A 23997-nucleotide genomic window follows, 5' to 3' on the forward strand; every position below is an offset into this window, starting at 1 on the left:
GTTTCCGTACAACGACTCTGATTGCTCTCAGTTGCTTGTACTGTGGTCTTCGGTTCATCCTTTTGTACTCTCGATAATTTCCAATAATTCACTGATTAGCTGATATCGATAGCGCGTATTTTTCGCAATCGTATTTCGCTTATTCTTCGCGTACAACGCGTCAAATAATGGAGATAGCATTGAAGAGGAAAAATGGAACAGAATTCTTAACAAGAAGCAATAGATGGTGAATACGAATGCATTATAATCCGCAAGTATGATACTTAAAATACATCAAAAGAATTAACGTATAAAATGAAAAATGTACGAATTAAAGATGCAAGTTCTTATGAAAAAAATACCTGCTAATATCGTCTGTATTCGCTGCAGAAAGAAGTAATAAAAAAGGGAAAGAAATATTTGATGGATTTTATGCCAGTTCGTTCAATTATTTCTTTGTCAAATGTTCTATAGACAAAATTACGCTCTATAAGGCCGTAAGAAAACCTGTCTGGACCTATGGAATCCAACTATGGGGAATAGCAAGTAATTCCAACATTGAAATACTCCAACGCTTCCAATCGAAAACGCCAAGATCCCTAATAAATGCACCCTGGTATGTTACCAACGAAACAATCCACCGCGACCTCAAGATACCCACTGTCAAAGATGAAATATACAAGTCCAGAAGCAGATACAACGCAAGAGTCAACAACCGCCACAACCCATTAGTCAACCAACTACTTGACACGATGGACCAGATCCGCAGACTAAAACGAAAATACCCTTTAGATTAAATCCTTAGATCCTACTAGAACCAACGATATAAACTATTATAAACCATGTCATTGTATCACGCCAAATGAAGTTATTGAAAATTCTCAACGAGAATTGATTGTAAATATTCTAACAAATAAAAAAAAATGTTCTATAGAACGTACATAAAATTATTGTAGATGATTAATTAAATTAGTTTTCCAACTTGCGTCGCGTGTTTTCGCATATTTGTGAAAAAAATCTATACAGACCTGGCTCACCATTAAACGTAATTTCCTATCCCTATAATGTAATTTCCTACAGCATCCATTACCATAATTCAAATTGGACGTTTTCTTTATCTCAGTGCTGTCTTCTTCCGCCTGTTGTGCGTGCTTATTTTGCATTAGAAAAATAGAAAACGTAAAATTATGCACGCGATCCGAACGCGAACACATTTATAGATAATAAAAGTAAAAGAAAAATTCCAATTGCGCTACGACAAATAAAACCGGCAAAAATTGCCAACCACTTTCTTCCTCTTGCTTTCCATCGTCTCGTTCTTCAATTTCCACGTCTTATTGTTCGACTCGTTATATTTTACCTGGTAATACGACGAATAATTCTCGATTGCCAGCAACGACGTCTTGCAACTAAATTGCTACGTCCATTAGGCATCGTTTCGGGATCCTAGATCGCGGAAGAACAATGATCCTCGTGCAGGAAGTTCGAGGGAGGCACGAGTGGCACGATCGTAAAGCTAAAAGAAGATCGTTGCTTGACAAGACCGTTAGCGTGACAGGTGAAACTCTGAGCCACAGCGTCGTAAAATCGCGCCGGGAGAGAGTAAAACGTTCCCGTGGATTATAAATGAGGTTTCGCCTCGCTTTCTCAGCCCTCTAACGCGTGTTTGTCCTCGTCGACTCGCGACTGTCAGCCAGTTAGGCATCGGCAACTTGCTTAATCGATAATTACAAACGATCGTTGATTACTCTGATAATCGATCGTTGTGTGCAGGTGTTGGAATACCGCAGCCAATCGCGCGTCTCTAATGTACACAGTGAGGCAAGATTCGTCGTGTAATCGAAGCGAGCAAGATTCTTATGGTTCGAAATAAAACGAAGTTATATGAAAGGCTTGGTTCTTGAGAAAATCGCGTCTGAAAATTTGTCAAGTACACGCTACCGCTCATAAGCGTCCGGATATCAGGTCGATTTGCATAATAGCAACGGTATGTATAGTTGATTAAATTGTATCAAAGGGTAGAAATTAATGATGAATCGAGGACTTCTCGTAAATGAGAACAGGTTTTAACAGTCTTCCTAACAGCTTAGAAGATCCTTCTGCTCTAAGCTGTCTTATTCTTTTTTTTTATTTCTTAACCCTTAGAGTGCTATGGGCGCATATAGGCGTCTGGCGAAAGCTATCGGTGTGGACTAAGGACATATATATGCGTTTTCTGTAAGTGCCCGGCATTTACTAAGGACGCATGTATGCGTTTTTCAATTTTTCCGAACACCTACGCAGAAGTAATACTATTACGTTTGTGTGAGATAGATATAAATGCATTCCTTAGTAACGGCAGTAAACAAATGCCAATAATGCCTCGTTATAACAGCTGTCTACCTGTTTCGCGGACAATCGCATCTAATTATCAAGAAGAAAATGTGTTGTTTGCGTGAAAAATAAGGGAATGCAGAAAATGCGATGTCGGATTATGTATCGATAATTGTTTTGAAATTTTGCACACACAACTGAATTATTAACTTGTCTTATATTTACTAAATTTAGTTTCCTAGTTTATTGTTTTCTAGTTTATTGTAAATTTCAATGTTTATAATAAATAATTAATACTAACAAATAACGCTCTTGAATCATTTAATCTCGTGCAAAAGAATTACTATAACTTATTACGACTTGTGCTTTGAATAGTCAATCAACAGAGTTCAGTCTAACGAAAAAGTATTTCGTCCACAGCGATCGTCAGCGCTAGCTGGGCGCCGTCCGTACGGACCGCACAGGCCGCGAGTATTCAGCACTCAAAGGGTTAAAGACGAAGAAATGTATACACTGTACTTGATACGCGAAAATATAGAAAATATTTGAAATATCTGTTGTAGTATTTAATAGGTAAAACCCAGCATTGCGTAGATGCAATTTTTAAAAAGGTACATTAAAGATTTTTACATTTCAATCTCGATCTTATCTTAGCAAACAGAAGGTAGGTTTGTTTATATGAAATTGTAGCGAGAAATCATCATCAATAGGATTCTTTTCACATTTTGTTCAAGCTGAAGACACGTTTCTTTGATGTTAGAAAAATCAACAGGGTTAGAAAGAACCTAAAGAATGGAGCAGTTATTTCCACAGAAATATGAATTTGCATGAAAATCCACGATTTAAATAGATTAATTTAAATTCACTATCAAGATATTTTACTTACATTCCATATGTGATATGTATTCATATGAGATGAGTATTCAGCACTCAAAGGGTTAATATTCACAATTTGTCCATTTTGGACATTAAGTCGAAGTTTTTAGCAGTTTAACATGTAGGTGGCTACCCTCAGCGGGGTACCATCCTCGCATTTGCTAGGGTATATCCTTTGTGAGGTCTGCTGGGTGCTTCCTTTTTAGCCTTCTGTAGCTGACTTATAACTCGAAAATTGAATGTACAGATTCAACCCCCGAAGTGGCGACACACGCTCATGAATCAGCCGGTATAACACAATTAAAAGTTGGCAAATGATAATATGGAACAGTGTTTAATTAATATTTCCTTAATTAGGAATTATACACACGTGCTAAAGGGAAATGTCGCTTAATTAAACAGGACGTTTTCTCATTAGTGTCCTAATAGGGGAAAGCGAAAAAGCTGCTCAAGATAAAACAGCGCTGAATTTGCAAAATACTAAAAATGAAACAACCGATCTAAAGAAACAAAGAGGCGTCCGAATGAGAGGATATGTTAAAAGTTTGTATTTTAAATGAGGCATTCTGCAAGGAAATTCGGACAGTTGGATGTTTGTTTGAGCTTAATTACCGACAAATGAATTTCTCGATAATTCTTCCTGCGTATTAAAATATTAATTCGTTGTCAGTCATCTTGTCGTCGACGTTTCTAATCGCATAAATCGTTTACAGCGAGATGAAAGATACGATTAATGGCCTAAATGCAGCGGATAATAACTCGCATAGTAAGACACCGCAGCACGTAAGCTACTTATGCAGCTTTTACACTGTTTTCTATCTGGTTATACTGCAGACTGTCTACGTACAATCGTTCAGCTTGAAGGAAAGAGAGGATACAAAATCACTGTATTTTAATCTACATTTACTGCCTATTTTCTTATATCCCCGTGTTTATTATATCAAAATAAATGGGAACTGTAATTTGAATAAGTTTAAAGTCTAAAGAGAAAGAAACCAGACTAACGTAATCGCTGTACGCACCTCCTGGCGATTTGCTATTACCGGGAAATCCAAGTTGGTAATTCTTGCCAGACTGTCATTGCATCAGTCGTAAAATTATCATGTGTACTGCAAGATTCGATTCGCGTTGACGCCAAACGAGCCGCTGACAGGCCAAAGCCGCTTTAACTCCGCTTTGTGAAACTTTTGGAATTTTAATAAAATTGAAGTTAAAATAATTGTTCGCGAACCAAACCTTTCGGTTGGTGCGTGCCTTATGAATTTTACCGATTTTCTCCACTTTTTCTTTCGCCCGGTTAACCGATTTTGCGAAAAAAGCAGTCCAAATAACAAAACGAAACTGCATTAAAAGGAACAATAGCGTAATCCAGCTCCTTTTGCGTTAGAAAATTTGACAGGTGCATACCGTTTCCTTCTCGACATGGCTCTTTCTCGGAAGCCTCAAACAGCGTTAGACGAAGCAGCGTTAAAATCTTAAGCTGCAAAGCGTGGCCATATGAATAGACGCATAAAACATTTTTCATTCATCGAGCTGACGTTTCAGCAGTTAAGATTGTCAGGAAAACTCTTCTTTGTATCGGCACAAAAGACCAAGAAAAAAAAAGCTCGAGTAAAGGCTGGATTTCAAAAGTCTCCCATAGCAGTTTAATCGAAGCAAAGGATCTGCCCGAAACTTACACTGCTGCAAATTCATTCGTGTACGCATTACAGTCGACATTATTTCCCATCGTCGGTACAAGCACGTCTGATGTTTAAAAGCGCAAGTGCACTTAAGTTTGTGTCTGAAACGCTTTATCTTTATGGCTGTTAAATGAAGAGAGCAGAAACAGCAGGATGTACGGACAAAGGGATCGGAATATGCCCTTTTGTAGCATTCCACCATGCATAGTTTCATATTTGTCTTTGTTCGTACTGCAATTTCTGGGTAAAAATCACTTCAGAGGACGTCGGGTAACAGAAGAATTTATCGGTTCCATCGAAATCAATTAAACGAAGGAGCGACGTGTCGTAGGAAAAGTTAGATCAATATTCATATTCGATATTCCGATAAATTTTCCAATACTCTCATGGATCTATGCGTTAAATTTTTATTGCCAAACGTAGATCGATGTAATATTTCATTTATTTGTTGCACGTACTTATTCGCTAGCAATTAACCCTTTGAGTGCTATGGGCGCATATACGCGTCTGGCGAAAGCTATCGGTGTGGACTAAGGACACATATATTCGTTTTCTGTAAGTGCCCGGTATGGACTAAGGACGCATGTATGGGTTTGTCAATTTTTCCGAACACCTATGCAAAAGTAATACCATTACGTTTGTGTGAGATAAATATAAGTGCATTGCTTAGTAACGGCAGTAAACAAATGCCAATAATGCCTCGTTATAACAGTTGCCTACCTGTTTCGCGGACAGTCGCATCTAATTATCAAGAAGGAAATGTGTTGTTTGCGTGAAAAATAAGAGAATGCAGAAAATGCGATGTCGGATTATGTATCGATAATTGTTTTGAAATTTTTCGCACACAAATGAATTATTAACTTGTGTTATATTTACTAAATTTAGTTTCCTAGTTTATTGTTTTCTAGTTTATTGTAAATTTCAATGTTTATAATACATAATTAATACTAAAACATAACGCTCTTGAATCATTTAATCTCGTGCAAAAGAATTACTATAACTTATTACGATTTGCGCTTTGAATAGTCAATCAACAGAGTTCAGTCTAACGAAAAAGTACTCCGTCCACAGCGATCGTCAGCGCTAGCTGCGCGCCGTCCGTACGGACCGCATAGGCCACGAGTATTCAGCACTCAAAGGGTTAAAAAGTATAGTCACTGTAAGTTCACTTGTTATTTTAGCATAATTTCCACGGACTTAATCCTCTGATCAAGATCTAGAAGTTTGACCTAAATTGTACCACAGCAGTGCTTAGTCAACGTCTTATGTTTAAATAACTTTCCAGTGCGCCTTTCAACTTTGTTATAGTTATTCTCGCTTATATAACTATTATCTTATACATGTAAACAAAAATCGATTATAAAACACGTTTGTATCGGTGCAGTAAATTTGATTATTGAGTTCTTACCTTGACACTTAAGAATAATTATTATTTAAACGTTATTGACATTTCATTAATCCCACAGTGTTTTCTTAATTGTGTCTTAATACTTTGCTAATATTTTTAATACGAAACAAGTTTCCAAAGATTATATTTTCGCTGTTTAATAAAACTTTGTGCGTATATACGCTTCGATCATGTTATATTCGATTATATTTTCCATTCGATTTTATTATAAACACACCATTGCTCGTTTCTCTCGAGATTCGCCCATGTTAATTTTTTCGCGATTATTAGAAACTCAATGAAACACTATAGAGATTAGATTTACAGTTACGTAACGCGGTGTCTTTAAGAAAGGAGAAAACTTTTGAAACACTGTCACTGAAGTTTTTATTTAAAAATTTCCCAATGTAAAATTTAACACCGGACTTTCTATATTCACCTCCGCTACCTGCATAGTTGCAATTTCCAGAAACTTTTTGCACTCCCGGAATGTTCTCTATCTACCTATTACCTACTCGAATTCAGAGAACGGTAAATTAAAGAATAGAAAGTAGATATTACAGCTCCTTGAAACAATTGATTATTCTTAGAAGCGAGTTTTATAAATTGCTGCACTTCTCAGAAGCAACTTTTCAATGTTTGAACACCATAGACATCTCGATATTTATATTTATATCATTATAACAAACAGCTATTTGTATATGCACGCTATTCGCTTGAATAAATTTATTTACGATTATTATCACTCTTGAAGCCACACTCGCGGCCTTTTTAGCCATTTCGTTAGTTAAAAATGATTCGACCGAACCGAAAACCTTCAACATTTTCTTCGATCATTCGTAATTCGAAAACTAAAGTACAATGGACGTACCAAGATCTTCACTTGTTTTAGATTCACCAGCTGAAGCGTAGACGTGCATTTATGATTCGTTCTGTGCATTAGAACATCCAGCAATTTAATATGAGAAATGTATTGTCGTCTGTGTACGATACGTACATTTCATTGTAACACTGACATATCACAATTTTCAAAATTCTACGATTATTTTGATCGACTAGCGAAACGACACACACGAGGGAAACAAATCGATCGATTCTGCCGAATGGCAAACCCAAAGTTTCTCAGCCATTAATTACAATAATTCATTTACACAGCTGGCTATCTTTCTGCATGCATTAGAACTTGGAAACTTTGATATTCTCGCTGACGAATTATATCGATTGTTTCGCATCGCACTTGCAAGGAAATCTGGCGGTTCGAACTCGGTTAAAAGGTGTTCAGGCAACGAGCCTCGTGAAACTTTCTCCTCTGTTCCTCAAGCTCCTCGGCTACCGATCAAAATAATTTATTCGCATCATCGGCGATCTTCCTGCGTCCATTATTTCGCCTCAACTTAGAAACTAATTAAGCAGAAAAGCTACAAGTCGGAGAAACCGATTTACGACAAATTAGAAATTAATTATTTCGCTTTAGCTTGGAAGATCAGGCGATTCGCGGTCGGTCGAAAAACGGATTCGGATAGAAAAGCGAAACTTTACCTGAGTAAAGGGTTCGATGGCACGCAAAACTGGCGGCCGGGCCAGCTGAGATCGGAAAGGTGGCGAGAGAAGAAGAGAAACGATGATGAGAGAAACTGCGAGGTAGAACGAAATTCGAACTATCTTTCGCCGTTGTTCGTGCAGTTCGAAGGAAACGCCCTCTCTGGTCGCAGCAGCAACAAAACGTGGGAAAGAGCGGTACCGGTTAGTTCTCAGAGATAAAGAGTCTCGTTTATAATAGCTGCTGCCCACTGGCCACATTCGCGTCTCTGTTCGTCAGTGTGCGTCGAGCCTTATCGTTTGATTCGCTTCGTTTGCCGAGTTCGCTAGCTGGTAGAGAAAGGCAGGAAATCGCGTCCGTGGTTAGGCTGGTGAACACGTGCGCGCACATACGCCGACATCACTCGCCAACTACACGTAACAGAATTTGTTGGATGCAACCGATTCCATGTTGTAGTTCGCGCGTCGTCGATCTGTGCACGCGACCAGCCGGGAAAGTTGGAGACAACCGACCACTTAAGTAGACTAATCGCCCTCTCGACCTGTTCATTCGATCGCATTGTGGGAGAAAAGTTGCGAGCGCGTTAATTGCAGAGAAATTATCGCACGGCCAGCTTATGGGTAGATTCGTAGCGGCACATGAGTCAGAGGACAATTCAAATTATGTTGTTGTTTTGCCTCCGAGTATCAAGACCGTTAGATTACAAGTAACGTAAGAACAACGTAATAAACTCCGGGCAAAACAATGTCGCAGCTACATGTAACCGTCGAATGAATATGAATTTGAATTTTCCGACTCTCCCCTGACCAGTATAAATAAACGGACATGTACAGTACATATCGAGTATCTAACAGCATTTAGAGTATCTTCGAGTATCTAACGAGCGTCTATCAAGTCACGCGACGAGCATTTACGAGTATTTATTCCGCGATTTTATTTTGCCATTTACACTTCGTACTAACGACTAACGTCTACGTTTGTATATTAATTTATTGTCTTAAATATATTCGACGGTTACAACAACAAGTAATCTCGTCATTAATCCTCACGGCCTACGTCCTCTTCACACAAACATCTAAACGGTTTCTTTTCGAAACGTAGCAAACTTAGCCAACCGAACAGGGACAGATCTCCCTTTTTCACTCTAACAACGCGTTCTCCTTCTCTTTTGTTATTATTATCAATTAAGAAAATACCCTCTAGATTAAATCCTTAGATTCTACTAGAACCAACAATATAAAACTATTATAAGTCATGTCATTGTATCACGCCAAATGAAGTTACTGAAAATTCTCAACGAGAATTGATTGTAAATATTCTAATAAATAAAAAAAAAAATTATCAATTATTGTTTAGCTGGAATAGTTGCCAATTAATTAAATCACTTCTTCTGCTTTTATAAAGTACGTTATATAATAAAATACAGCAATCCAATGGTGTTAAAATTAATTATAAGGTTACACTGTCAGTTATGGCTAAATAAAGTTATAATCGAACGATAAAAATATTGCAAAAAGATATTAAAACGCATCGTGAATTTTTAATTTCACGTTCAAGTTGTGTTATTTATTTCTAGTCATCTTTAATGTTTGTCATTTTGCCTATATTTCTTTATATTTTTAATATATACTTTCAATTTGATGTTTTCTATAAACAATATGTGAAATCGTTAAATAAAATCACTACCGTAAAATATAATTCATCATTTAAATAATTTTTAGACTTCTTTGTTTTTTAAGTAGTGAATATTAGTCCTCGATATTTGGAAAAATCCGTTGTGCACGCTAATTGTTAAAAAGACACTTGTTCGTTACGGGAAAAGAAGAATTTTCGGCCAGTGTGCACGTTTACGAAATACGAAAGCGTGGCGATAAAGTGGAAGGAAGAAACTAAGGCTGTGCAAAACTACATTTTTATGGAAAACGATGCTTCGTTCAGCAAAACGTTTTTCATTGACAAAATATAACAAGACTCGTTCGTTACGTGTACTATACCGCTTCGTATGACTTTACAATATTTTTATCTCAATAGCTCGAGGACCTATCAATTAAAAATATTGAAAAATGTTGTATTTTAAAAAAGGACGTAAGTCTATTACGTAGTTTCCTTAAGGGGGGGGGGGGGGGCTAAGGTTAATTGGTACAAAATAAGGCATGTTTTTGTGAATTATTTGCGACGACACAGTTAAAGCCGCAAATTTTCGCAAAATCGGCTAATTTTCCCTTCAAAGTGTTCCAAAAAAGTGAAAAATTGAAATTTCGAAAAACCCTCCCAGCGTTACCCGGGGAACACTGTTACCTAACGAATGAACTTTGATTTTTTGATTTCAGATGATCCAGCACCAAGTTATGAGCAATTCTACTTTTTTCCCAGACACGTCCGAATAATTGCTGCCATTGCCGTATTTTTTAATATTTCTCCGTGAAAATTTTATACAATATTCTTCGAACGTCATACTTTAATGTACTATTGGTTTTAATAAAGAGATTTTAACTGCGTCGTCACAAATAATTCACAAAAACATGCCTTATTTTTGTACGAATTAACCTTAGCCCCCCCTTAAAAAGGATGTGAACGCCAGTAGAGATTTCCTTGTTTGATAGGATAATTGAGGCAGATGTATGTACGCACATGTTCAAGCATGAAAGACGGTGACACTTATAGCCCAATTTAGGAAACGGATCGTGTAACATAAATCCTATATCGCGTAGGAAACGCTAAAAACCGCATGAATTATCGTGATAACTCCTCCGTCCGTATTTTCTGCTTACGATATAACACAAGAGTCAACAACCACCACAACCCACTAGTCACACAACTATTTGACACGACAGACCAGATCCGCAGACTAAAAAGAAGATAACCTTTAGATCGAATCATTAGACCCAACTAGAATCAACGATATAAACTATTCTAAACCATGTCATTGTATCACGCCAAATGAAGTTACTGAAAATTCTCAACGAGAATTGATTGTAAATATTCTAACAAATAAAAAAAAAATATTTTCTGCTTACGGTGTTCGTATAAACGACCATTGCAAGGAAGAAAGAATGTTCCTTTTTTGAATGGCACTTGTAGCCTTTATTATTTCCACTCTTCGAGCAACGAGCACGATTTCTTTCCAACACGCTTGATCAAACAGCAATAAAAAAGAATCGAAATTCGTTTGTTACAGTAAAAGAAGAATTTTCGTCCAGTTTGCACGTTTAAGAACGAGAAAAGTGTGACGATGAATTTACTTCTAAGCATCGAATACGGTTTCTGTTGGAGATCCTTAGCAAGCAGAGATGACAAAGAATTGAGATTTGTTTGTTACAGGGAAAAAAGAAATTCCGTTTAGTTTGCAGTGTTTAAGAGCGAGGAGACTAGAAAATTATTCGCTCTCAAAAAGAAGAATCTTTGCTCGATTTTGAAATTTGAGAAACTTCCAAATTATTCTTAATTCTAGTAGCTCTAACATATATGTAATATCTAAATAGTCTAAATCAAGGACAGAAAGGAGTTTAATAGTTTGATAGTTTATTCGTAAAAGTAATATCTCATAACGATGGCTGACAACAATGCAGGAGAAGCAGGTTTGACTGACGAGCAGGTGGCTCAGATCCAAATACCTGAGCTAAAAGACGAACTGATTTCGTCTGTCGAGAAGACAGAAGTTGGGAGTCGAATGTTAGAATAAGACGTACGAAAATATTGTAATCAGTTTTTGTATTGGGTATTGCTTGTTAAACTAAAACCAAAGTTAACATCAAATAAAACATCCTTTCTTGCCCTTGCTCTAGACTATTTAGATACTACATATATAAAAATATAAGCCATAGTAAATATGACGTTGAAAGTATTCATATGTAAATTGCATTATACAGGGTGGTTGGTAACTGGTGGTACAAGCGGAAAGAGGGTGATTCTACGCGAAAAAAGAAGTCGAAAATATAGAATAAAAATTTTTCGTTTGAAGCTTTGTTTTCGAGAAAATCGACTTTGAATTTTTGCTCGGTACGCGTGCACTTTATCGCGTCTCGTTATAACGCATCTCACTGTAGATCGTTGTCTCGATGGATATTATCGCAGTTTAAGTTTGTTTTTGCCGCAACGGAAAATTAGAAATGCATAATGAAATAATATGAAGTAATCATAAAGTTTATTATTACAAAAATTGCTGAAAATGTTGCCCATTCTGCCGAACACATACCTCTGCTCTTCTAATTAAATTTCTATGAACACTTTCTAACGCATTCGATCGTTTTAAAGTATGAACGGCTACAATAATCTTTTCTTTCAATTGCTCGCAACTTGCGATTTCTTCAGAATAGACAATTGATTTAATATGGCTCCATAAATAAAAGTCAAACGGAGTTAAGTCAGTTCCAGCGAAAATTCAAAGTCGATTTTCTCGAAAACAAAGCCTCAAACGAAAAATTTTTATTCTATATTTTCGACTTCTTTTTTCGCGTAGAATTACCCCCTTTCCGCTTGTACCACCAGTTACCAACCATCCTGTATATTTTATTTGTCATATTTTATTGTATCGTACAACGACAATCACGATTTTGTAACCAACTACTCGTTACGTCGCTCTCAGAACTTCGCTGAAAAATATTTCAGAGACATTCGTGTCGTCTACAAGGAAGATGAGTACAACAACAACTACAGAAGTCCGCCTAGACAGGTTTTAAAAATGTTTGTGAGAGAAACAGAGGAATTAAAAGCAATATCACCACCACGACATTTACACGAACTTGTTATTCGACTCGAACGACAAAAATTCAGAGACCCCGCAAAACTGCTTTCTCCTATAAACTAGAAATTCACTTTGAATTAGAAATTTACTTTATTAGCGAGCTATGCTAATGCTGACAACCAGAATTGATTTTATCTTCGCATGAGCCGACGTTGCAAAAGTGATGGAACGTCGTTCGAGTGTCAGGAATACCAAGTTCAAGGCCAGGCATTTCTTCGTTCCGTTTCATTGTCTGAGTAACCTTCTTACATAAAAATGAAACTAGTTGAACAACTTATATAAATCTATCTCATACAAATATTAAAATCCTTATCTTTCGTGATATCGTAACGACGATCGATGCTCGAGAAGAATAAAAATAAAGAAAGAAACGGAATACCAAATAACATGCAAATAGTCTAACAATTAAATAGTCTAACAATCGAATAAAACGCTACATTTTATTACAACAATTTTTATTACAACAACCCAAAAAATTATAATCGACGAACGCGTAGAAACAATTAAAATCGAACTCACGATACGCCTATCGAGTAAACAGGATTCTTTGCGTTGGAATTGGCTGCGAGTCGCGTTATATCGAAGAACCGAGCGTAAATAATACGCCGACTTTCAGAAAACAAGCCGGATTAACGGAGTAATGAATTCCCAGCGAATGAAAAGAATCGTGGATTGTCCGTGGCGAGGAAAAAATCGCAGTGCCCTTTAACCACGGATGTCGGCAGCTTTGAGAATGGCGATAAGTTGTCGGGGAATACAAGCCGGTGGTTATCCTCCGTACGCCGATTTAACGGCGAATTTGCCCGTGGTTAATAATAGTTGGAGCAAGGAAAGTACTCGAACAGCCTATTGGGTGGCACGGGTCAGGTGCTCGTAGAAAGTGAACCGTATACTTGCAACTGCACAACGAGAATGAGAACGTGAACGCAACCTGTGTCTGGTTGGCTTCATTGGCTATCAAAACGTGTCCCACTATCGTAAGCACCGATTCTACGAGCGACAGGAAACGCTATCGAAGGAAATTCGACGTATCGAACGATAGATACACCGGCGTTCAACCGAGTCACCAGACACTTTCCCACTTTTGGCAAAATCATTTTTACACCGCGCATTGTATCAGATTGTCCGAAATGTCTCTTTCGTTTTATAAGGAAATAATAGACGCGCAATGTTTTTTGTTTTATATTAGTTTATCGAATTATGCACGAACATAATACTAGAAATATAACGAAATGGATCATACCTAATTAAATGTGTGGCGACACTCGACCTCGGAAATTTCCAACGGTTTCGCGGTACAAAGCGCTTTATCTTAAAAGCGCTGTGCCGACAAGCCTTAGGTGTCATCGGTATCCCTACGGCTCCTTCGCCGAATTTTCGGGAAACCGTACACGTGGCAGTCGTCGCGGACTTCTAACAAACACGCGCGATATCGATGGCTAACAAAGAAAAGAATCGGCGTGGCTTTTGAATCAAAGAGATTCAGTCTGCCTCGAGCTGCGAAGTGCGAAGGATTACGCGAAACGAGCGCTCGACTTCCTATAACCTGCGTCAAGCATTGATCGTTACCAAGCGTTGCTAATTGTTAATTAATTGTTGTTAATTGTTGTTTGTTGCTAGTTGTTATTGGACGTCAGTTGTTACTAAGTTAATAAACGTTTTTTGTCGAAACATCTGAGCATTCCTTCTACACCTATCACGACATACCACTTCAAATGAAATAATATAAAAGAGAAATTATTGTTCATCTACCATCATCTTATGAAACGAAAGAAACTTTTCGGACAACCTAATGCACGCAGCGGTGACAAAAAGTATTTGCATAGCATTGTATTTGTCGAAGTATTCATGATGGATATTTGTGGAGCTTTTACTACCTGGGTATCCGATTATTGTGCGAATTTCTGCCAAAGAATCGATTACGAGAGCAGAATCTGAGCCACTCGAGTGTTGGCATTCGACTTTTCTTCCACGATTACCCAAACACGCACGAAGCTTTTCTTGCACACCTGAATTTGGATAAAAGAGATCAACTTTAATTAAATTTACTAATACAATGGGAGCTTGTTAAGCAGACACCAATTACCTGCGAGTCAACTTGTAGAAGAAAAACGCTTATCCGGATCTAAATGGAGCGAGTATCCGAGCAATAACACGAGCCCTAATTTATATAATACAATAATTATACAGTGGTAGATTTTAACGACGAAACTCTGCAAGTATATTGTATGCAGCTGAAACTAATAATAAGCAGTAGAATATTGGCAGCGGCTGAAAATGGAATTTATTACTCCGAAGATCATTTCTATGTTGCTTGGTTTCGGTAAACGCGTCAGTAATTTTCTCTATCGATTCATTACGCGACCTCGTATTTCGTATTATCGTCAGACAGTTTTAATAAACTTTTAAACGAGCTATGTTCTTACAACATTTTTTCCTTCTTCTTATTTCTATTTTTAATTAGGTCGAAATACTTCTGACGTTAGGCAACTTCAACATCCGACGTAAACGCTAGCTTTTCTTCGCGATACATTTAATTTCACAGCATGAAATTCCGCATATTTCAATTCCACTAACTTATGGATAAACAATAAAATATCATTACAAAAAGTCGCGTATGTTATACGTTACATACGTAAATTCCAACTTCGACCAGAATATGTCCGTAGGAACGGAAATACACGTATCGAGCTAATTGTAAGCCGAATCGCGTTTCGTTATCGTTCGAGCTCGTAATTCGTTTTTCATCGACGACGCAAAACGTGACTATCCGCGTCGCACGGCATGCCGCTAGGTACATAATCCCCGATATTACGAGCCTGAATGAGAGTTATTAGTGGACAAACGGTTTCTAAAGCTATCGATCGGCGCAAGTCGCTCGAGTGGAAATCCGAGGCACGTGATTTCCTTTTACAAAGACAGGACACAACGACCGATAGCTGGCGAGTCGATCTTTTACGTCGATATTCCAGTGACTAATATCTCCTCTAAAAAAGACAGAAAATAGCGATTTCAACGTTAGTTTCTTTAATTTATCTTAGGATTTCCTATTATTTGTACGATAATTTTCCTAACAAATAAATTCATGGAAAGTGAGCAGGTAATTTGTTTCTTCGTAGAGCGGTGCATCAGTCGTGAACTGAAGAACTGACGAGAGACAGAGTTGATCGGTTTGGCTCGCTTATCAAGAAGAATTACGCATTTATTACGATTTTCTTACAATAAGATTAAGAATTTCTCTTTTAATTCTCGCGGTTTTCGAGACACGTTCGATCCTGGTAAATTCAAAGATTTCAGTGATTTAAGCAAAGTCCGGTTTTTCTTCGTCGAACTAGAACAGAATCGATACACTACACGGAGTTTGAAGAAGCAACCGCGTTAGCGTGCACGTTGAGCGGGGATCGATGTAATTTTGTTTGAAATGAACCTTTCAACTTAACGAACGAAGTAATTTTCAACGACCTCCGGAAAGAGGCAATAAAAAGCGTTCAACTTTCAAAAAGAAGTATCCACCGAGGAACGTGCAACGAGTTTTCCGCCTGAAAACACTCCACGCTTTCCCACGCCCGAATCGTTCAGCAAATCGCAAAAACCACAGCGAATGCGATTCGATGCGAAATACAGAGGCACAGAACATGTATAAAAACCAAGCAAATACGATATTCGCGTTTGCACCATCCAGGTCTATTCAAACTCATCCAGCCGTACATAAACATAATAAATAATGCAAGATAATTTGATTAACGCTGTTACATTAACTAGCGTTTCATCAAATTTCATTCGAATCAAACGCTTTAATAAAATCGTTCGTCTATCGAAATCCACCGTTAAATTAAATTAAACGATCCGTTTACAAACCGTGCGTTTCCCTCAAATTCATCTGTCATAATCATTACGTATAATTATTGTTATTCAACTGACTGGTTACAATCATCATCGGAGGAATTTTTAGGAAACTGGTGGGAAATTCGAAGGACGTAATACGAAAAATTATATAAAATATTCAAAGAACGATATTTCTTGTAATGTTCATCAAACAAATGTGTATCTACTTTCCATTTCTTTTATTACGTACAGGGAATTTAGAATTCTTAGTCTAATTGTTCGAATGCTTACGAATGCTTTTGCAAGAGCGTGGATGCTTTCTGATTCGGCTAAAGTTCTGTTTGCCAACCGAAAAGTATGAACGCGTACTTTCCAGGCATCGCGTCGCTCGACGTAGCGTCTGTACCTGCCGGAAAAAAAGCAAGCAAGAAGAAGGAGAATGTAACGAGGTCGACAAGAAGGCATCGAAACGAATTCGTAACGCGTGTCATCGCGATTCACAGCTCGTGTGCTCAACGCCTAACCGAGTGCGCGCCATACACGCCGAATAACGAATGAATCATAGGAACTCTCGCCACGGTGTATACACGAAACCGCGGTTCACTTTCTCCTCTCAGACTCGTCCTCAATTACACGAAGCCGAGACCGAGGCCCGGTGTAATTATACGGGTGAGGTGGCACCGAGCAACCTAGTGAATCGCGCATAATTTCTTTCTTCCTCTTTTTTTCTTCCTTTTCTTTTTTTCGGATTGCGAGACCCCTTTCACTCGTCTCGCGTCAGCGAGACCCAGTTTTCTTTCTCTCGAAAAGACTAAAACGAACATTTTCTTGTTCGTTTGTGACAAGCGTTTCTCTGCTTTCTATTCCCCCACTCGAGCCGCATCAACGAAATCTTCCGCGCGCATTCCCGCTATACGTGCGGATATCGCAACTCGAGGAAAATTGTCTAATAAAGGGGATCGTGACTTTTTAACGAACAAATAAAAAGCACTCGTAAAATGGAGGATGGATCAATCGTAAAAGAGAATTGCCGATGTATCTGTAAAATAACGTCGATTTTCGAACAAACCAAATTTGTAGGAGTATCTCGTTTATTTTTCAGACTGGAAGTTTAACGGGTGTAAAAGTACGTAACAGTTTAGCAGATACGCGCAATTGCGAGTACGCTTATTATTCTTTGTACGGAACTTTACATTTGCTTCTTTAATTCCAATTGTTAACGATATATAAAATGTACAGGCAATATATTGCCTTATTTTTTTTAATACACAGCCTTTTCACGACGAGAAGCTGCGAATTATAAAATTTCTCAGAAACATCTTCGCAATTTGTTTATCTACTTGGAATAAACTGTTCGGTTAACTAAGAGTTCCATAGATAATTAATATCTGTCAATTTATCGAATATCCTTGAAATTTCCTATCGTAATTTTCAATGAGTAAAACTCGTAAAACAAATGCAAGAAGAATCTGTCGAAGAAAAAGTTCTACTGTAAAGTGACGATCGATATTTCCACATTTCTTTAAACTTTCAGATTATCAATGTTTGTTTAATTTCCTAATAACTGAATTTTAAAAAAGAGCTACGAACAATTGTACAGGTATGCTATATATTTGAGGATTAATTAATTTCAAGATTAACCCATAATGATAGTTTAGTACCGTGCAAAACTTCAATACAAACTTGGAAATACAGGGTGGTTGGTAACTGGTGGTACAAGCGGAAAGGGGGTGATTCTACGCGAAAAATGAAGTCGAAAATATAGAATAAAAATTTTTCGTTTGAGGCTTTGTTTTCGAGAAAATCGACTTTGAATTTTCGCTCGGTACGTGTGCACTTTATCGCGTCTCGTTATAATGGATCTTACTGTAGATCGTTAAGTTTGTTTTTGCCGTAACGGAAAATTAGGAATACATAATGAAATAATATGAAGTAATCATAAAGTTTATTATTACAAAAATTGCTGAAAATATTGCCCATTCTGCCGAACACATACTTTTGCCCTTCTAATTAAATTTCTATGAACACTTTCTAACGTATTCGATCGTTTTAAAGTATGAAAGGCTACAATAATCTTTTCTTTCAATTGCTCGCAACTTGCGATTCCTTCAGAATGGACAATTGATTTAATATGGCTCCATAAATAAAAGTCAAGCGAAGTTAAGTCAGGAAAGCGTGGTGGCCAAGCTATTGTCCCAGCAGGACCAATCCAGCCTTGATAATGTTGGTTTAAACAATCTCTCACATGACGACTAAAATGTGGCGGTGCACCGTCTTGTTGAAAAATTAAACTTCCTCTAGTTCTCAGCGGTACATCTTCTAATAATTCTGGTAGTTTATTTTGTAAGAAATTGTAATGCTGACGTTAAATTTCCTTCGAAAAAATATGGCCCAATAATTAGATGTCCGATTATGTCAGCCCAGACGTTTACGTTCCATCTTACTTGAAAATGTGTTTCAAGAATAGAGTGAAGATACGCGTACCGAGCGAAAATTCAAAGTCGATTTTCTCGAAAACAAAGCCTCAAACGAAAAATTTTTATTCTATATTTTCGACTTCTTTTTTCGCGTAGAATCACCCCCTTTCCGCTTGTACCACCAGTTACCAACCACCTTGTATATTACATTTTATTTTGAAAATCGATTAAACGTCGTTAAATCGTCGTTTTATTTCTATCAACTATCTAACAGATATATTATAATTTACGTTTCTAATGATTTCGATAAATTTTCAGAAATTCTGATGTTCGCAATTTATCGATTCGATATGCTTTCTAATATGCATTTTCCATTGACTGTATGACAAAAGCAAAATTTCCGTTTTTACAGACTTTAACAGATTTCCGAAAGTTTCGCTTAATATTTCGACAACTATAATCTATCGGTATACTGAATTATATTGATTTACTTTAGAGAGTAAGAGAACAATTATGCAGAAATTAATTAACTTTGTTCGCGCCGATTATTCTATGACTGTTTGCTGTGCATATGCGAAAGTTTCATCATAGCGTCTGAGCATTAAACTCTCGACTTGATTTTCCTGTTGAGAAACAAATGTAGACATTGCGGTGTATATGAGGTTCCAAAGGGTTACGGAAGGAGGAAATTTAAACTAACAGAACTCTCCGATTTATCTCGTCGATTGATTACGTACGTTGGAAAACAAATAAAATATGCGCCAGCGGTGAACATCAAATATAGAAAGACGATGCCATAATGTTGTTAAAGGCCCTATTTGAGAAGATCTATATAAATACGCTTAATGCAGATTTATGTAAAATTTCATTAACCATGTCGCTATACTTACGAACGAATAGAAATTGGCAAGAAATATTTCAACGAAAAGAAGCAAATATCCGTTGCAACAAACATTTATCATATATATTTTCCTACAGTATAATTTGTCAGGTAATAGAAATTAAGAGAAAAAGCGTTTGACTAATTTACTATGAGTAGCAAATAATGACTTTATGGTGCTAGCTTCATTATCATCGGACAAAATATAACACACAACCTTTTCTCTATCTAAGTAAACAACTTTGCTACATTAAAGAGTAAAGAGTAGGAAATCGATTTACTTCCATAGCTCTTCCGTGGGGTTTATTAGGAGCTTCAAGTAGCCAGCTGCTTCTTCCGAACGTTAAGGATTACACTTTATCGGCCAGGTATTTACTTTAATTCCCTTACAAATTACCAATGAATCTTAATCTTTCTATAAAAACAACTACTATTATGATATCCACAAGTTCAACATATAATATTCAATACACTAGCAATAATTGAATAATACAATGAATATTTTGTGGAGAAAAATTTGAATGTATCACGCAGATGTTAAAAATGCTAGAGTATTCGTTTATCTTTCTGAAACAGCACAAACGTGAACAAGTGTCATCGATAACAAACAATAGTAATGAAAGATATATACCATAAAAGAATTATTATTAGATATTTATACAGGCAAAAAGCAAGGGGCAAGTGAAAAGAATTCAGAAATCCAAGCAACTATGCAATAAATCTCATAAAAATTGCTATATCTATGTTCCTTCGATATGGATCATTCTGATTAGAAAGTTCAAAGAGAAGAGACCTATAGATTTTAGATATCGGAGAATGATTCACATGCGTTAAAAAATTATCTTCTTAAAGATCTGCACACTGTGAACGTGATTTTAAATAGAAAAAAAAAAAAAGAAAGAAAGAAAAAACGACCCTTGAGACAAAGAAAGATGAAGCGAAGAAAGTGGAGGACGATGATGACGAGGTAGTATCCTCTGGAAGAGGAAATGACAGGCATAGTGCCGTAGTGCCGAATAGTAAAAGTCGGAGAACAATGGATAAACGGAATGGTACAGCCGAGACCTTTCAGGCAATCGGGTAACTGGCAAAAATTGTGAAACACAATGGATAGAAGAACGCCTTCCCTTCTGGTCCGCTTTGCAATTCCCCCACGTTTCACCGAGCATTCCCTAACGTAACCACTTGTACAACCCAACGCGGCTGCGCCCCGGCACACCCACTTGACCCCGAAGTTAAAAGAAATTAAATTATGTAGGCTCTAATGTGTTCTCCAAGGCATTAAATGGTCTTCATAAGCTCTGCGTCGACATCACGAAATTTTTATCTTCCAAATGGCCACTTTGCATCGGCGATATTTTATTTCTAATAGATTAACGCAACGCGTTCTATCCGCGCGTTAATCTTCGTGACAATTACTGACAGCGTTACTTATCATAAATCATAAATCAGTGATTAATACGATTAATAATCGCCACTTGAACAGGTTGCTAGAATATTAGGTACTAGAACGATAAAGAAACCAAATAGAAATGTCTAAAAAAGATAAATAAGAATTACGATAGACCTTCGAGAAACTTATTATAAAAAATGTATAACTTTCTAAGTCCGAATGTTACTTACTGTGCACTGACGTTCCATTACGATTTTGATATAAAGTCAATGAGATATCTTATCACGATTATAAAAGTTTTAGTATTGTTTGTCATAACCAGTGAAATAATACAGAGAGAAAGCAAATCGATTAATTATGTCGAAATTAAAATTTGAATCTTTTATTTACACTTCTCAACTATTAATTAAAATAATTTATTTGGATTATTGTGATTGACAATCTCTTTTGCTCAATTTTCATTCTTTTTTATTATATCTTTTAAAAATATTAATATTCTTATTGAATAAACTATAACCATTTTGTTTTCATAAAATTGACAAAAGATTTTATTAACATTAACATGTTAAGTATATATATACTTAATTCGTACATTTGTCGTTTAACGGGTGAAATTTTCATTATACTTAAAAAATATTTGCAATTATTATACCTCAACAACGATATGTTATATTTGAAAAAAGTTTCTTCAATGTTTTGTATAAAAATATTGTTATGGAAAAGCAAAAGGTAACTCGAGATTAACAAGTTACATAGGAAGTAGACATATACAGCCATCTGGTGGCGCATTACTCAAATACATATAACAACTGTTAATATCGATCAACGATGACCCTAGTTAGCATGTCATCGTCATTATTTATCATTGCATGCTAATAGCAAGTAAACAAATACAAATTAACATATATTACGTTATTATATCACATTATATATAAATATTATATTAATGAAAACAAAATTAACCAACGATATTAAGCTCCTCTACAAGATTAAATATGATTCATTAAATAAACGATTGTTTTGATCACATACCTTGTAAATTGTCCAGCATATATGACAGCAGCTTGTGAGTCCCAGATGGTTCTCCATATAACGCCATTATTTCCTTGCTAAGTGGATTTCCCTGCAGTCCTAGCACTTGTAATTGGAACAATTTTCCTAGTTCATATGGTAACACTCGGAGGTAATTTTGGTTTAACAACAATTCTCTGAAATATAAACAAAACATCAGAATAAGATACATAAAAAATTTAATATGCGTTCAATTAATAATTCACGTTATCTTCTTACTGGATAATGGATATAAATACAAATACGATCATACCTGAGGTAGATGAGGTCCCCCAGTTCAGCTGGCAAACTCCGTAATTTATTGCTACTGAGATCTAAAGCACGTAAGTTGACTAAACGTCCAATCTCAGATGGTATCCTTTGTAAACTATTATCATTGAGATACAAAGCCGTTAGATGAGTCAATTGCCATAAATTTGGGCTTAAATTTCTTATACTGCCTGTTATCTCCAATTCTGGCCAATACGATTTCTTTCCAGAGTTTGCATCCTCCGTAGACATAAAAGTATGTGTACGACGTGGGTTGGAGTTTTCATACTTGTCTTTATGATTGCGAGACATGTTAAATCCTACACAAATATTGGAATGACGTTTAAAACTATTAAACATTACAATTACATAGCTATAAAACATACAAATTATATTAAACGATAGAGAATTAAACATTCACTTCAATGAAAATATTATATAGACTAATATTTTTGTAATACTTCTCAATGTGGCTACAAATGTTACATAATATATCAAATACAACAATTTACATACATAAAAATCTTAATTTATTTGCAATTGCTAATAACAGAGTAATTTATTCGTTTGTATATAGGTTAATTAACCCAAAATAAAAAATATACAATATGAGAAATCTTTTGTAAAAATTTAAGTAAAATATAATTTGTTGTACAATAATGTGGTTGTATTATCAACTGCATGTAATGTTTATCATATCGATTATGAAATTCTCCATTTTATATTGTGCTTGATTTATTTTCAAAATTATAAACATTGTAACAAATATACTTCAGTACCTCATTGATATTATATATGTTCAAAAGAAATAAGCTTTTAAATACAGAAAAATTAATTTAGAATAATGCATAAAACCATTTGACATACAATCTTATTTCATCTTCCTTAACACATATATGCAATATTTTATTATCTAAAATATTACATTACTTTAATGAAAGACAAAGTATTGTGTATGTTCTTTGTTTTGCTGATACTATACGAACAGAACTAAAACATATTTTTAAAAAAGATGCAGATTTTTTCATATTTATAACTAAATACTTTATATTATTAAGAGAGAATTTATTCAATTCAGAATGCATCATTCAGAAATTCTATGAAAGTAAATTCATAACCTATGAAGTAAAAATGTTCATTTCTGAGTGCTTAATACCCGAAACATAACCTCATTACCTTTTACGAACGTAATGATCAAAAGATCTATAAGAAATGCTAATATAATTTTTTAATAATACTTCAAAAAGCAGTTTATTTTTTAATGTGGACAATCTTTCATCTCTACACAGTTCATATGCTCTGTACGACAAGTTTCCGCACTAACATACATTTCTCTAACCGGATAGTTTCCCTACCTTTGAAATTTAATACGAAACCCGAAGGAAACTGTTACGCACCTTCATCTACCTCTTAGCACACACAAAACGCACGATGTGTTGATACCGAATGAAAATTTACGCGTAAACAAAACTACCTTGACAAACACAAATCCTCCATTTATCAACTGCACTGATCGCAAACTATAAGTGATCGTGATTGGTCGTGTTACTGCCGAATCTTCCCGAGGCAGCCGACACCAAACGATCGCCTTAAATTAAAATTTTACCAAAGCAGAAAATGTCTAGGGACTTTAGAAAATAA

At 36.1% G+C, this 23997-nt stretch overlaps 1 protein-coding gene across 7 annotated transcripts in view; it reads right to left on the bottom strand.

The window, feature by feature from the left end:
- Positions 1-23910, bottom strand: part of LOC105666188 (CCR4-NOT transcription complex subunit 6-like) — a 484667-nt gene extending 460757 nt beyond the window's left edge. For 3 of the 7 annotated variants that reach the window (XM_020864962.2, XM_012313152.3, XM_020864960.2), the window contains exons 1-3: positions 23712-23894; positions 22361-22676; positions 22069-22244 (exon numbers count right to left, since the gene is read on the bottom strand). In XM_020864962.2, coding sequence (XP_020720621.1) covers positions 22069-22244; positions 22361-22668 — 484 coding nt within the window. In that variant the 5' untranslated portion in view covers positions 22669-22676; positions 23712-23894. Of the gene's footprint in view, positions 1-16630; positions 16753-22068; positions 22245-22360; positions 22677-23711 lie in introns of those variants that run through there. The other 4 variants (XM_012313156.3, XM_020864961.2, XM_048409704.1 and 1 more) reach the window with 3 other exon arrangements.
- Positions 23911-23997: the final 87 nt, after the last annotated feature.

The sequence above is a fragment of the Bombus terrestris genome, chromosome 10, assembly GCF_910591885.1.
Source record: "Bombus terrestris chromosome 10, iyBomTerr1.2, whole genome shotgun sequence".
Taxonomy (NCBI): domain Eukaryota; kingdom Metazoa; phylum Arthropoda; class Insecta; order Hymenoptera; family Apidae; genus Bombus; species Bombus terrestris.